Source organism: Labrus bergylta, chromosome 18 (genome assembly GCF_963930695.1).
Source record: "Labrus bergylta chromosome 18, fLabBer1.1, whole genome shotgun sequence".
Taxonomy (NCBI): domain Eukaryota; kingdom Metazoa; phylum Chordata; class Actinopteri; order Labriformes; family Labridae; genus Labrus; species Labrus bergylta.
Genome location: NC_089212.1, coordinates 13203176 through 13217683, shown reverse-complemented (window position 1 = coordinate 13217683; position 14508 = coordinate 13203176). Strand labels below are relative to the sequence as shown.

Here is a 14508-nt window from a genome sequence, read left to right as displayed (position 1 = left end):
TGAACAGAAAGAAGACAGAATAAAAGAATAACGGCACAGTCAAACAAAGACTAAAGATAAAGATGACAGAGAGTACAATACAACGACATAAGACGTTTAGACAGATGTTTAGACAGATGTGTTTTGACACTTTTGGAACCCCTGAACACAAAATTTGAAGAATTACATTTCTTCCACTCAATATTTATGCAATATTTTTGTTGTTTTGTATGACTGGAAGATTTTTTTAATATTTTTTGAATATGAATTGCATTGGGCTGCTACTATTATTATCACAATAACTTGCCTAATATTAGTCTTATTGTATTTTCAATGTTGTTATACAATGATTGGTACTCTTTTATTACATTCATGCCAATAATGCACCTGAAATGGAACTGACTTCCTTCAATCTTTTTATGTAAATACCATAGACTGTAAAAATGTAAATACATTTAGGACAGTATATTAAAAAATGTAATCTGCCATGTAACGGAGAGGAGACCTATTTGACAGTTTCCGGGTTTGAGCTGAGGAAAGTAGAGACAGGTATTCGTTGTGTTGCCTTTAGTGTCTGAAGAGACCACCATGTTTCAGAAATATTTAACAAATCACTCTGCAGACTCAACGACTCAATTTGGTGGGGATAAAAGTTTTAGTTTGGTGTTTTGTTGTGCTAGGCGGCGCTGTATTTCCGTCTTCCTAACGTGACTGTCAGCACATTCAAGTTAACATGTAACTAACAAGACAAAACAGGAAGTGACGTTTGTTTGCCTTCACAGTAAAACACACCGGCACACGTGTGAGGTTGCAGCTTTTATTTTGAAAGTTCAAAAGGTTTACTAACCGTCCTGTTTTTATTGTGACATGCTTGACAGTAGTCTAACTACTACAGTTTCACGTATTTTGCTACGTTGTTTTTTCTCTTACTTTTCAGATATAGAGCCGCCTTAAGGCTTCAGTAGATACTTGTGCTTCAGACTGTTGTTTTTTTTTTTTGTCAGACGACACAGGTAACATGGTAGACGTGTATGCGGGTTTGTAGACGTCTTTCGAGAGAAGTTGTCGTCAGGCCTGTGCGGGTTATTTCCATCACGGCCACGGGCAAACAAGTTCCTGAACCGAAATGTCACTCACTGACTATGAAAGACATTTCGACTCGCTGAATTCAGATTTGGACGGCGGCTCTGTGGTCAGTGAGCGATCAGCGTCGAGCACGTTTAATGGCGAAGAGGAGAAGCTGCATTACATTCCTATCCGGATCCTCGGGAGGGGGGCGTTTGGTGAAGCAACCCTGTACAGAAGAACAGAGGTAAGATACAGTCTGTGTCTAACCAGGTACAAAGAAGCGTGCATAATGCCATGCAGCACGTAGTAGTTAAAATGTATCTTTAAAGATGCAGCTCATAAGAAAACGTGTCCTGCAACTTCTCAAACTCTCCACAACTTTTTTTTTTTTTCTGTTCAGACATGTTATTTTTATAACATATAGAATATTTAAGTTTTTTAAATTAGATATATAATAAATCTGTTAATTGTGACACACCTTCTTTAAATGGTGGCTCATTATTACATGTAATAATGCCTACTGTGTACTGTAGGCTAGAAGATAATGTCCGGATATCTGAACTCCTCAGTGTTCCTCAGTGTTCTTGCCCCTGTGAGAAATTCTTCAGCGCAACAAGATGCATACCTTTCCCATACATTGCCTCTTTATCCTGTGACAGCTGTTTCTTTGCTTAACACACTCAAGTCCATTTTCTTTTCATGATATTCACAACAGTGTTACGATTTAAATATTGATTGTTGTGCCTTTTTTTCAAGACAAAAAAAACAAACAAAAGAAAAGAAAAGTGCATAAGACAACACGTCATTCTAATTACATGTTTAAAGAGTAGTGGGAAGAAAGCATAAATTTGATCTAATCCCATCCCCTCTCCATTGAATTAATAACTCAGCTTCCTTATTTAATCCTAATTTATGTATTTATGCACATTTATTTTACATATTAAAGCTTATATACTGATTTTTTTTTGTCTTGTATAAATATGTTCCACTTACAATTAATGATGTATGTTGTATTAATTTAGTAATTACTTATTGTCCATATGACAGTAAGACTGTTTTACTGTCACATTGATTTTTAATACTACATTAAGGCTCACACTTGTGTTATGTGTCCTCTTTTGCTTCCCATAGGACAACTCTCTGGTAGTATGGAAGGAAGTGGAACTGAACTCGCTCTCAGACAAGGACCGGCGAGACGTTATGAACGAAATAAGCATCCTGTCCATTCTCGAGCACAGCAACATTATAGCCTATTTCAATCACTTCATGGATAAAAACACCCTCTTCATTGAGCTGGAGTATTGCAATGGTATGTGAATACTGTGACTGTGTCCACTGGTGATTAGGATACGTTTGAAAGTTGATCATGTGTGACAGATTGTTACATGGTGTTATCTCCACAGGAGGAAATCTTTACGACAGAATCATCCATCGGGAGGGGAAACTTTTTAGTGAAGATGTAAGTGGCAACATTGAAAGGCATGAATTTTATTGCAAAACAGATGATTAACTGCGACATATTTACCTTGAACATGTTTCTTTAGGTTGTCATTTGGTACCTGTACCAAATTGCCTCAGCAGTGACCCATATTCACAAGGCTGGGATCTTACACAGGTTAGATGTTCAGCTTGTTTCCTGCCTTTAAAGGAAGAATGTGCAACTTTTTGATCCCGTAGATGTTGCCCTTGAGCACTGACCAAAACAAACAGCTGTTTGGCGACACCTCCCCTATTCTGAAGCCTCCGCTCTCCTCCAGCGCAACACCTCCAACCCCTCTCCACTCGTGTTCGCACAAAGGAGTTATCAATATTAACACACCATAATTAAGCACCATTAAGCGCAAGCGGCGGACAAAATTGTCCTTTGCTTGAGTTGCAATTGCCAGTGGCCTTCATTGTTGTGTTAGCAGGCTAATGTTAGCACACTTTGGTTAATGTGTAGCTTCATATTGCACATAAATGGACACGGAATTACCGTGATCTAAAGACACTTAACGTGACATCCCAAAAAGCAGTGAGTAGGAAATGTTGTTCTTCTTTTCTCTAGTCCTTCACTAAAACAGCTTTATACACGAGGCCGTCCCGTCCATGTAAACATGATGTAAACACAGCTCCGACAACAACACAGCTGGCGAGACTCGCGTTTCTCTCTCATTGAAGACAGTCATGACTCAGAGAGATATTTACAGAGGATGATACACTTGATTTCTGCTGTATTTATCCTTAAAATGTTGCATATTCTTCCTTTAAGAAGAAATGTGACGGGCCTTGACATTTTAATTCTCATTTTCTTGCAGAGATATCAAAACTCTGAATATTTTCCTTACAAAGACTGACCTCATCAAGCTGGGCGACTATGGCCTTGCGAAGAAGCTAGACTCTGAATTCTCAATGGCGGAGACTGTAAGTTAAGATGTTTTATTTAAACATATTGTCTTATATGGTTAAATACTCTCATGGTCTTTGGTTTGTGCATTCTTTTTTTTTTTTCCCAATATCAGTTGAAAACACACTTTGTAGAAGACAACACTGCATAGATTCAGTAAATATTTTGTCATCCCCATGGATGATGAGATTTGAGATGGTGGAGTTGATCACATATTGTATCAGACTATAGATAGTTTGCTAGTTTAGTCATGTTCCACTTCACAGTTGTTTGATATCCCTCCTTCAGCATCAGCGTGAAACACTGAGTTATTCTATCCTTTCTTCCTCTGTAAATCCAGTGTGTGGGAACTCCATATTACATGTCACCTGAGTTGTGCCAGGGATCGAAGTACAACTTCAAATCAGACATCTGGGCCATGGGTTGTGTACTTTTTGAGGTCTTAACTCTCACAAGAACATTTGATGCAACGGTAAGAGTGAAGATATATTTGCTATTGATGGCATGAATCAGTAAAATGTAGATCTTTTTTCCCACTAGGAATAATACATTCTTCTGTTTTTGTCCACTAGAACCCTCTGAACCTCTGTGTTAAAATAGTCCAGGGCAACTGGACCATGGACGTGAACTCAGATGTTTATTCTCCTGAAGTGATCAACCTGGTGTATGAGTGTCTCGATCAAGTGAGTGAAGAGACTAATCAGAGAATTGTGTTGGTTCAGATGAGATAGTAAAATAAGTCTTTAAGAATATCTCACTGTTAAGTTTTGTGATCCTTTTTGTTGCAGGATCCTGCAAAGAGACCTACAGGGGAGCAGATTCTGGACCAGCCATTCATCTCCTGCCACAGACAGTGAGTTGGTGAAAAGGGGGAAGAATTATTTTTTTATTTTTTTATTTCACACATAGGAAAATATTTCACATTCTGATGATTGCCATGAAATTCAAAACTTCATGACAACTGAAAACTGAATTCTCTGTTAGGGAGCATGAAGAGAGAGTTGCCCTGCTGAATTCAGCGATGAAAAAACCAAAGTAAGTTGTAAACATTTGTTTAATATCCTCCACTGTAAAGCTTATGTCTATGGTACTTTTATTAAAACCATTTCTTGTCCAAAGGCTGAGCACAGTGACTGACACCCCTGTTGCTGTGGTTACCACACGCTCAAGGGAGGTATATTTCTGGGGTGGTGGGAAGTTCACCCCCCAGAAACTGGATGCGTTTAAAGGAGGCAGCAGTGCCCAACATGTGTGTGCAGGGGAAAGTCACTTCGCGGTGGTGTCAGTGGAAAAAGAGCTGTATACTTGGGCTGTGAGTGTTGATCTATCACTTTGGAGGGAGGGGGGTGGGTTTACTGGATTCAGTTGTTGTTGCATTTTACTGATTCCAACTGTTCCTTCAGAATGTCCAATGTGGAGCAAAGATGGTGGGCCAGCTTGGGCACGGAGACCAGGCCTCTTACCGACAGCCTAAGAAGGTGGAGAAGCTGCAGGGGAAGGCCATCCGACAGGTGGCATGTGGGGCTGACTTTACTGCTTGTGTCACCGGTGAGATAAACGTTCTGTAAAAAAAAAAATAGAACCTTTTTTTTAAGAAAAACTCATCGTTTCTCTGAGCTGTTCTGCTGCTGCTTTTGCAGATGAGGACCAGATGTACATGTTCGGGTCGGACTATTACGGCTGCATTGGAGTGGAGAACGAGCTCGGCAGTGAGATTTTGGAGCCCGTGCTTCTGGAGTTTTTTGAGGAGCGGCCTGTGCGTCAGGTTTCATGCGGAGACAACCACGTGGTGGTGCTGACTCAGACTGGGGACATCTACTCCTGGGGTTGTGGAGAGTATGGTACGAAGGGTTCCTGTATTTACTGTAACTGTGAGCACGTTCCTGGTTGATTTTCTCCTTCTAACTGTAGCCAGGAGATGGAGACAGAGACCTTGTTAGTGTGCAGTACAGTCATACTTAGATTTCCAAGTCAAAATGGCTCTATTTTCCTGCTGCAGGGCGTCTGGGGCTGGAATGTGAGGATGACTTCTCTTCTCCAATGCAGGTCAGATTTTGTTTCCTGCTCTTGCTTGTTGTTGACTCTATGTTAAGATGCTAAATCATTGAGGAGCCTTTACATTGCTCAGGGTTTAAGCATTCTAAAAGAATAGTTTATATAGTAATTTCAATTACTTTATTTTATCTGTTTTTCCCAGGTGGAAATCCCTAAAGGCGCCACAATCTCCTCTGTGTCGTGTGGCAGTGATGGAACCTTCTTTTTGACGGAAGCTGGCAAAGTGTTGGCATGTGGAAACAACGAATTCAATAAGCTTGGACTGAACCAGGGAATCTCTGGTCTCAAAAACCACCTTGGAGAGGTACTAGGTTACACTTTAAGGCGGTCAATAATGAGACTTTAGCTGATACAGCTATTGATTTACCCCCTTTCCCTTGCCATCACACCAGGCATACCAGGGGATTCCGTACATCACCACACTGACCTTGGCAAAGCAGCTATCACGGTTCAAGATTCAGGCCATAGCTCCAGGAAAAACTCATACAGCTGCAATTGATGGTACCACAAAAATAGTCTGATAATTAGCTTCCAATTATAACTATTTAAAAAAAAAAAAAACCTTGAGTTAAGGTTGTTTTTTTTCTTTGCAGGACGAGGTCGTCTGATCACGTTTGGTTGCAACAAGTATGGACAGCTGGGTGTGAAGGACTTTAAGAAACACCAGGGTGTCCAAGTCCTTGTTGGACCCTTTGGGGGGAAGATTGTGAACAAACTGTCTTGTGGAGACGGCTTCACCATTGCAGCCACTGAAGGTAAGAATACAAACAGTCTTCAACTGTATATAGTTTTGATTTCATGTCACAGTTTTTGTCCATTTTTTTCACTTCCCCAGCCATTTGTAGTCTTGACTATCATCATGTGTTTTTGTTTCTTGTAGACAATCAGATCTTTGCGTGGGGAAATGCAGGAAATGGGCGCCTGGGGATGCCTGCTGATAAGGGATTTGGATCAGAGGTGTGCCCTGCCATGCCAAGGCCCATCTTCGGTTCCCTCCACCATGTACCAGACTTGTCTTGCCGTGGCTGGCACACTATTATCATAATGGGTTTGTGATCACAACCTGACACATGCACAGTTAACTGGTGCAAACACATAAATTTATACATTTTCATCTTTCTTTGCAGAGAAAGTGCTCAACTCCAAGACTATTCGATCAAACAGCAGTGGACTATCAGTCGGTAGTGGTAAATACTTTTCTTTTGTCACTTTGTATATTGATTAATAAGCTTGACTTGATTATCGGGGACAAGACTACATTGTTTTTGTGTGTGTTTGTATACAGCACCGGACCAGGCGGCTTCAACATCCACAGTGGATCTGGACATAGAACCTGGTTCAGAAACAGACTGTCAGGACAGGGGTCTTGGGGGGACAATGGAAGATAATACAGAGGAGTGTTTCATGGGGACGATGTCTGGGGCAAATCAGACTGGGGACAGCTCCTGCCCGCTCTGGCTTAGAAGGGTTTGTTCAAATCTAACACGAGTAGAGAAATGTCATAGGACAGAAACATTTAAATGTAGATTGCAGTGTTCTCATTCAGAGAGGTTCTCATCCAACAGGAGCTTGAGGACGCAGAGTTCATCCCCATTCCACACGACTCAGATCTGCCCTCTCCTGACCAGCTCCCTTCTTACTCTGAGAGCGTCACTCTTCCTTATGAGGAGCTGAAAGGGCTGAAAGCAGCAGCAGCAGCAGTCAGCTTTAACACTGGCCTATCGGTAATACCAAATTGAAGATTTTAAAGTATATGCATATTGTTGTTCATTCTGCATTTTTGAAATACATCCGTGTTCCGAAACGTTTTTTTTTTTTTTTCCAACAGACTAAACGAATGAGCTGTGATAAAGTCAATGGACTGCAGGCTGACTTCTACATAGAAGAAGAAGAAGAAGAATCTGGTGCTTGCTGTAAAGAAAGTAGTGAAGTCTTACAGGTATAACATCTGCACAATAACAGTGCACACCATGATCCAATCAGTGCATATCCGTAGTGTTTGACACAAGAACTTGTTTTGCAGCTGAGAGAAACAGTGGCTCAACAAAAGATGAGGATCCAGATGCTTGAGAAGCAGGTGAGACTTTCCACATAAATAACCCTACGACCCGTTCTAATTTTAACGTTTGTCCCTGAGCATGTTTTCCTGCTGTGTCTAGGTTGACGAGCAAAAGAAGGAGAATGAAAGGCTCTTGGCAGCAATCAGTCGTTCAACGCTGCAAGATGCAGGATGTGACAATAACAGGAACACTCACTCTGATGGAATGCCCCGTGATGGAAGGGGAAAAGGGGGTGGGTTCACACATCATGGAGGCCGATCTGCTGGAGCCGGTGTGTGAGATTTAAATCATGTCTTCACCGTGGGTGAATTGTAACATTGAAACATTTAGCACTTGTGGAATAAAACAAGTTGGGTAGATAGGAGATGGAGGGGATCAGTGTTGCTGCCTCAGTTCAGTCACAATTGTTACATTACAGTATAAGTGTTTGACAGAGCCACGAGTTGGATGATTACAAATAGTTGCATTAGTAATAATGTAAATGACATTGTAAACTCTTACATGCACACCTGTTTGGAGGGATTCAAATGTTGGCTGGATTCAACATGACGGATCGGACCTGCGAGAGACAAATCATTTACTGGTCATAGTGTTACTGTGCAATGTTAAAGTCAAAGTCTAGGTGGTACTAGTGTTGGCTTTAAGGGATGTCAGCATCGAGGTTTCAGCCATCAGTGCCTCAGATAATAGTATTTATAGCATAAAAGATCAGAAGAGCTTTTCCTATCAGGAAAACGTTTGCTGATTTATGCAAGATTCTGTTTGTTGTCCTTAATTATTAAGAGACGTGGAGCCGGCATGATGTCTTGATTTATTTGAGCTCATGTAGCACCATCTTCCATTGAGGAAACATTCGATTTGAGGTATAATTTTTTCTCCTTCTTATTTCATAATATTGAAAAGTTAAAGCGCCAAAGACAAAACAGCCTCTAAAAAAATGTTCTTTGTATTTGTCAGACATGTTAGTTGTAACGAACATATTCATATTATCGTTCAAATATTGTGCAAGTTTGCTTTTTTTGTTGTTGTTGTTGTCATATACAAGTCTTTGAGTGAAACACAAAACTACTGATTCATTTTTAAACCATGTTTAAGCTTGTGGTTACTTTTTCTTCCAGCTTTCTTTTGAGAATTCTTTTGAATTCTTGTTCCTGCAGCACAAAAAACCTTTAAAAAAAAAAAAAAGTAATACAGCTAACCATAAAGCTGCATTATTATTGTTTCTTCTCGCATTCTTTCGTTTCATTCATTGTAGTCCGTGGTACTTTTTGAATAATGTTGTATTTTGCATCATTTTTTTTAAAGCAGATATCTTATTTTATTATTATTTGTCTTTATTGTGTTATGTGTTATAAGAAATGTGTCATGATATTTGGGTGTTCTAAACGTGTCAGTTTGCGTACAAGCTGTTGACCTGTGGTCGATGAATAGTCAGATGTCAACAATGTAACACTGGCAGTATTTCACACAGTAAAATGTTGTTTTATTTACAATGCCTTAACAATATATTGAAACCAAAATAAGTGTAAAAGAAAAAATGCTTCTCCTTAGGGTCTCCTTAGGTTGTTTTTATACACAATGTGTTGACAGCATTTCAAAATATGGTTTGTTTTCACAGTTAATCAGATATTGTGGAGATGTATCAACTGTATAAACACTCCTTTCACAGATGCACTGTTGAGTCATTCTTTGTGTAAGACTTCTAAATAAAACCAACCGCTGTCTTATTTTACAAGTGGTCTGTATTTCCCTCTGTGAGCTACATTATATTGTTGCTCTGAGACTTTGTTTATATGTAACGTGCTATCCTTATAAGAGGAAAAACTATCTTAGACAGTATCTGTGACGGGGAATTCATTCAAATAATGTAGACAAAGTATATCACAAAAAGACAGGACAAAGTATACGTTTGTGTCTGGGTTGCTTCACTTGAACCGTTTTGAAGTTCCAGCTGGGAGTCGGACCTCACGCGGTGTCTTTGTATTTGCCATGTTGTTCTGCCTTTGCTTCTTTTTCTTCAAAACCTGAATAAAAACACAAACATTTAAAACTTTTTACATGGAATGATCAATTTAGCATTTAGTCCCAATGTAGTTGGGATTAGAATTTTTTTTGGGGGGGGGGGGGAAGGACAAATAGCTGAAGTTGACAAAACATTGGCCAAGCTATCTGGTCCCTGAATGCTACTTTTCTTTTCCCAGGTAGCATCTTCTCTTTAAACTCTCCCCAGATATTGAATACTGTTCTTACCTAACATCCCAGTTTATGACGCAGCCTTAATAAAAAAATAAGTAGTAGCCAAGCCGTATACTTTATAAAAGGTAATGTAAAGACAGAGTGTGGAAGGTAAAGATCTTTGAAACTTCACAGTCCACCTTTAAGATAAACCTCTGCTTTAAAAGTGTTAGTGACCTACCTCAGGAGTTCTTGAGCTGTAGTGGGTCTTCAGGTACTCCCCTAAGTCGGATCCCTTGGTTCTGTTAGAGAAGGAGTTGAAGACTGGGCGTTTTGATTGTTTAATCTTCTCACAGATTAGGACATGCGTCTCTAACCTTTGGCTTGTAAACCTTCGGTTGCATACTCTGCAAGGAACATGCTGGGGGCCGCCGTCTGTGCGGCTGACCTCCTGTTCTTCTTGTCTCCTGGAATAAGACGAACTAGAAGCTGGCGGGAGCAGTTGTTCCTCGTACAGGTTTCTCTCTCCACCTCTGTGGTTTTGTGTTGCAGTTTGATGAGAAGTTTTGTGTTGATTTATTCTAGGTATTTGATCTTCTCTGTCTGAATTATACAGCCCCCTTTGCATGTCTTCCCTATATTTCTTTTCTCTGGTCCAATCTTTATCACCATGAGAAGTACTTTGTTGCCTTTCTTTTGCCTTCTCTTTTGACCTTCCATCTCTTTCCCCCCAATTGCCGTCATCCCTTTCAAAGCTCCCTTTTCTTCTAGTATGCTCTTTCACATTGTCCCACCTCGGTTGGTTCTGCTTTCCTCTCACTTCTTGCTTACGAACTGTGATCTCATGAGTGCCTTGACGTCCTTTTCGTTCAAACTGTTCAACTTCTGTTTCTCTTCTTCTCCATGCCCTTTCTTCTTCATCTGCATGTCTCATCCTGTCCCTCATCATCTGCTGTTTTACAGCCTCTTGTCCTCTGTCTTGTATCATCAGCCCTCTGCTTCCTACTGGTTCTCTCCTCTGCTGCTCCAAAAATCTGGTTTTTGTCTGAATTTTCCCCCTTTCTGATTGTCCCTGGTCATAGTCATCCTTTTGAGCAGCATCATCTCTGGCTCTCTGGATTTTTTGTCTTACTTTTGCCTCCACCCTCCACAGCTTCTCCTGTAGCACCAGCTGTTTTTCATGAATTGCTCTAGTCATCTCCAGTTCTCCACTGGGCAGCTTGTGTGAGTCTTTTCTTGGATGTCGGGATCCGGTGGTGTCTCTACCATCTGAATGGCGTTCTTGGGGTGGCAAAGGGCCCCTTGATTGTTTTGTAATAGTTATTTTTTCAAAATCAGACAGATCATGTGAGTCTTGTGTCTTGGGGTTGTTCGGTCTTCTGTGGCTGACAGGCTTTTTTGTAAACGGCTGACTGTCTTGATCTGCTCTTCTTCCAGCTACTACACCATGCTGTGCTTGAGTGTAGATGCTGCCATGCAGTCGCCCTTGAGGACTGTGTCTTTTCCTTGTGTATGTGCTCATGGTTTCATCAGTTGCTGAAGATCATATCTCTGAGGTTGTGTGCTGTTGGTGTATAAGGATCTTTGCGGATGAAACCAGCTGCTGGAGGTTCATTCCTGTATAATTTATGGGATAATAAAGAAAGAACAAAATGATGAATAAAGTAAGTTCAAAGGAGAAAGAGAACTGTTGCCGGTTGGCAGAGCTGAAATGTATGACTGATTATAAAATAAGGCCACATGAATGAGAAGTACTTTGCTTTAGTCTCAAGCTACAGAAGCAATTTCAGGTAAATCTCTATAATCCTAATGTTGACCAATAATGATTGACAACAAGGAAGCCTGATTGGATGATGCAGCATGCGCTACGTATACAATATTCTGCAGGGCATTAGGTTGAAATGGACCGTTTTCTCTTGACCCAAACAACTAACAAAACTCTTCACAACTTTGTCTGTAACTTTTGACCAAATAAAATGCCATTTTTGGCTTAAGTGTTATCGGTGTATACATTTTTAGATGAAGCTCTGAACATGATGACCATGTAATGTGCTCAAAAGTACCAAAATATGGAAGTAAGAGCATTTTGAAAGGTTGTTGTCTTGTAGTTCAGTGACAAAATGAGATATCTGCAATATAGCCCAGTAGGTCTGATTTAGCCCCAAAACAGGCATGTGAAACTACATGTTTAATCCATCCATCCTTGTAATTCATGTAGGTTATACTATTTAGCTACTTGCCAAATGTCAGGTCAATGTTAGATAAGCTGTAGGCTAATACTTAGAACTCAAAATATGTCCCCTAAACCCAACTGGAGTGTCCGACACTTACCGATTTGTTTGTTGTCTGTCGTCTGTGAAAATGCTGAACACGTTTATTTAAGCTGGCTTCAAATATATATAGGTTACTGGTATATGTTTATAGGCTACTAACAGTGATGACTCCCTCTCTTCCTCACCGTTTGCATTCGTTGCCTAGAAACCAAAGACCTTCTCTGATTGGTCTATGTAACATCACTTCCGGAAGCACCGTCACGTTTGTTTTGAGATCTTTCGGAGCCGCGTCCTTGTTTCACTGCTTCTAGACGGCGTTCAGGTGAATAATAGTTAAGGCTATTAAACGTGTTATTCATTAAAACTCAACGAATATGAAGCTGCGCGTTTGAATAGTTTAGGTTTTTACTCGTTTTAGCATTCAGAAATTGCGTTAGCATAGCTTGCAGTAGCGAATACAATGTAGACTAATATTGACCAAATAACATGCATCGTACAACACCGTCATTAACGTACACCTCTTTTTCTAGGTCCAGTATGTCCAACGAAGACCTCATTTCAGTGGATTATGAAATTTTTGGAAAAGTACAAGGTGTATTTTTTCGGAAATACACTCAAGTGAGTTTGACATGGAAGCCTTTGACATATGTGGCCTTGGTAAAAGTAGTTTTCGAGCAGTAAGGTGTATAGCCTAGGCCAGGGGTGGGCCACATGCGGCCCTCGTCAACCCCTCTATGTGGCCCTCAGGTCCATTTTTATATATCAAAACATGAAGAAAACATGACAAAATCTGCCATGAAATCATGAAAACCAGAAATATTTCCATTCACTGGTATATGTTGAGTTAAATTTGAGACATAATTGACTGTTATCGTTTTTGTATCCTACAATTTGGCCCCCTGGCAGTCAGAATTAAATGAATGCGGCCCTTGCTGTGACCAAAGTTGCCCATCCCTGGCCTAGGCTATATCAAGTTTACTTACACGCTTTTTTCCTGAAGCTTACATCTTATCTCATGGTCTTCTGGAGTGTCCTTGTTGTGACTGATTTATATTAAAGGGTAATGAAGAAATAAGGATGTAAATACAAGAGTAGGGGCCTGACATTTCTTGCTCGGCATCTTTTCGGTTATTATTTCTTATGTGTTGGAAAATACAAGTAGTCTTTGACCTATGGGCTACTTAAGGCTTTATGATGCTTAATGACAGCAATGATTACAATTCAATACCCATCCAGTTTCACTTTTCTTACATTTATTTCTTCCAAGTTTCCCATCTCGCCGATCTTCTTGTTCACTTTGTTTCATTTTCCAGGCACAAGGGAAGAAGCTTGGCCTCGTAGGATGGGTCCAAAACACTGGCGCAGGAACGGTCCAGGGGCAGCTACAAGGGCCAAGCAGCAAGGTGAAAGAAATGCAAGAATGGTTGAGATCCACGGGGAGCCCCAAGTCACACATAACCAAAGCTGAGTTCAAGAACGAGAAAGGAGTTGAAAGTCTAGAACACTCATCTTTTAACGTTGTAAAATAGAATAACCCATACAGTTTGCTTATAATATTGGGGTAGAAGAAGATGTAATATTTATTTAGGATTTTTATTGGTTGGACGGCAGCTCAAGATTTTGTTTATGTTAGGCCTCCTTAACATCTACAGTATGTAATTACACTAATAAATGAGGAATTGCTTCCAGAATACTTCAAAGTGTTTGGAGTGTTTGAGTGTTTATTTTATCAGCACAAATGACTCGATTTAGCATAACAAAAGGGTTGATAGAGACCTAGATTGAGCAGCTATACCAGAAAGCATCTCTCTGCACAAACAGGCAGTAGTATGACCAAAGTCTGTCACCAGAGTCTTCATTTGCCTCTACAAAGACTGACTGAAGGAAGATGTGGGCGCCTGCTGAATGAATACTCGTCAGAATCCTGCTGCCCTCCTCTGGCAAGGAATGAGCTTTGCAGCTGGATATTTAAAAAAAAGTCTGATTAAAATAGCCAAAGATAAAGGATCAATGTATGTGATTTCTCATTAACTTGCTTGAATACTAATAGATAGATAGATAGATACTTTATTGATCCCAAGGGAAATTCAAAGCATCCAGTAGCAGGTTACAAAGACGTACATGACATGAAACGTTTGTTAAAAATTAAACCACAAAACCGACACCCCCCACCCCCTCCCATACATATATATATATATATATATATATATATATATATAACCCGAAAAAAAAAGATTTAAAGAATACCTCTAGATGAATCAAACTTAAACTGTGCAATAAAAAAATAGACTTATAGAAGAAATGTACATAAAAATATGTGACATTTAAACAGGAACCTATAAACAGTTGAGGAAAAAAAAATCTGTAATTAGACCTGAATGTAAAAAATAAAAGTGTTGACCTTTGGAAACTGTGTTGTTTATACGAAGGATGAAACTGATAATATGACACATCTAAAAAAAAAAAAAAAAAAAACTTGATCGACTTGATATTGATTCACGAATTTATTCAA

The 14508-nt window shown here is 39.9% G+C and overlaps 2 protein-coding genes across 3 annotated transcripts; one reads left to right on the top strand and one right to left on the bottom strand.

Annotated features, from left to right (window-relative positions):
• The first annotated feature begins 830 nt into the window (after positions 1 to 830).
• LOC109981322 (serine/threonine-protein kinase Nek9) lies at positions 831 to 9218 on the top strand. The gene is made up of 23 exons (XM_020630055.3): positions 831 to 1291; positions 2179 to 2356; positions 2451 to 2506; positions 2592 to 2662; positions 3345 to 3450; positions 3774 to 3905; positions 4006 to 4116; positions 4222 to 4286; positions 4418 to 4468; positions 4553 to 4745; positions 4837 to 4981; positions 5074 to 5274; positions 5433 to 5479; positions 5631 to 5792; positions 5881 to 5989; positions 6082 to 6243; positions 6369 to 6536; positions 6616 to 6675; positions 6774 to 6955; positions 7054 to 7212; positions 7317 to 7427; positions 7512 to 7565; positions 7648 to 9218. Exons 1-23 carry the CDS (start codon positions 1106 to 1108, stop codon positions 7825 to 7827), a joined length of 2889 nt encoding a protein of 962 aa, XP_020485711.2. The 5' UTR covers positions 831 to 1105; the 3' UTR covers positions 7828 to 9218.
• Positions 9219 to 9368: 150 nt separating this feature from the next.
• On the bottom strand, positions 9369 to 13383 carry LOC136183268 (zinc finger C2HC domain-containing protein 1C-like). 2 transcript variants are annotated; one of them, XM_065966453.1, is made up of 3 exons: positions 13248 to 13383; positions 9965 to 11340; positions 9369 to 9572 (listed from the first exon to the last, which is right to left on the bottom strand). In XM_065966453.1, exons 2-3 carry the CDS (start codon positions 11243 to 11245, stop codon positions 9474 to 9476), a joined length of 1380 nt encoding a protein of 459 aa, XP_065822525.1. In that variant the 5' UTR covers positions 11246 to 11340; positions 13248 to 13383; the 3' UTR covers positions 9369 to 9473. The 2 variants fall into 2 exon arrangements, with proteins under 2 accessions (XP_065822525.1, XP_065822524.1); XM_065966452.1 differs by lacking the exon at positions 13248 to 13383 and adding an exon at positions 12055 to 12204.
• Positions 13384 to 14508: the final 1125 nt, after the last annotated feature.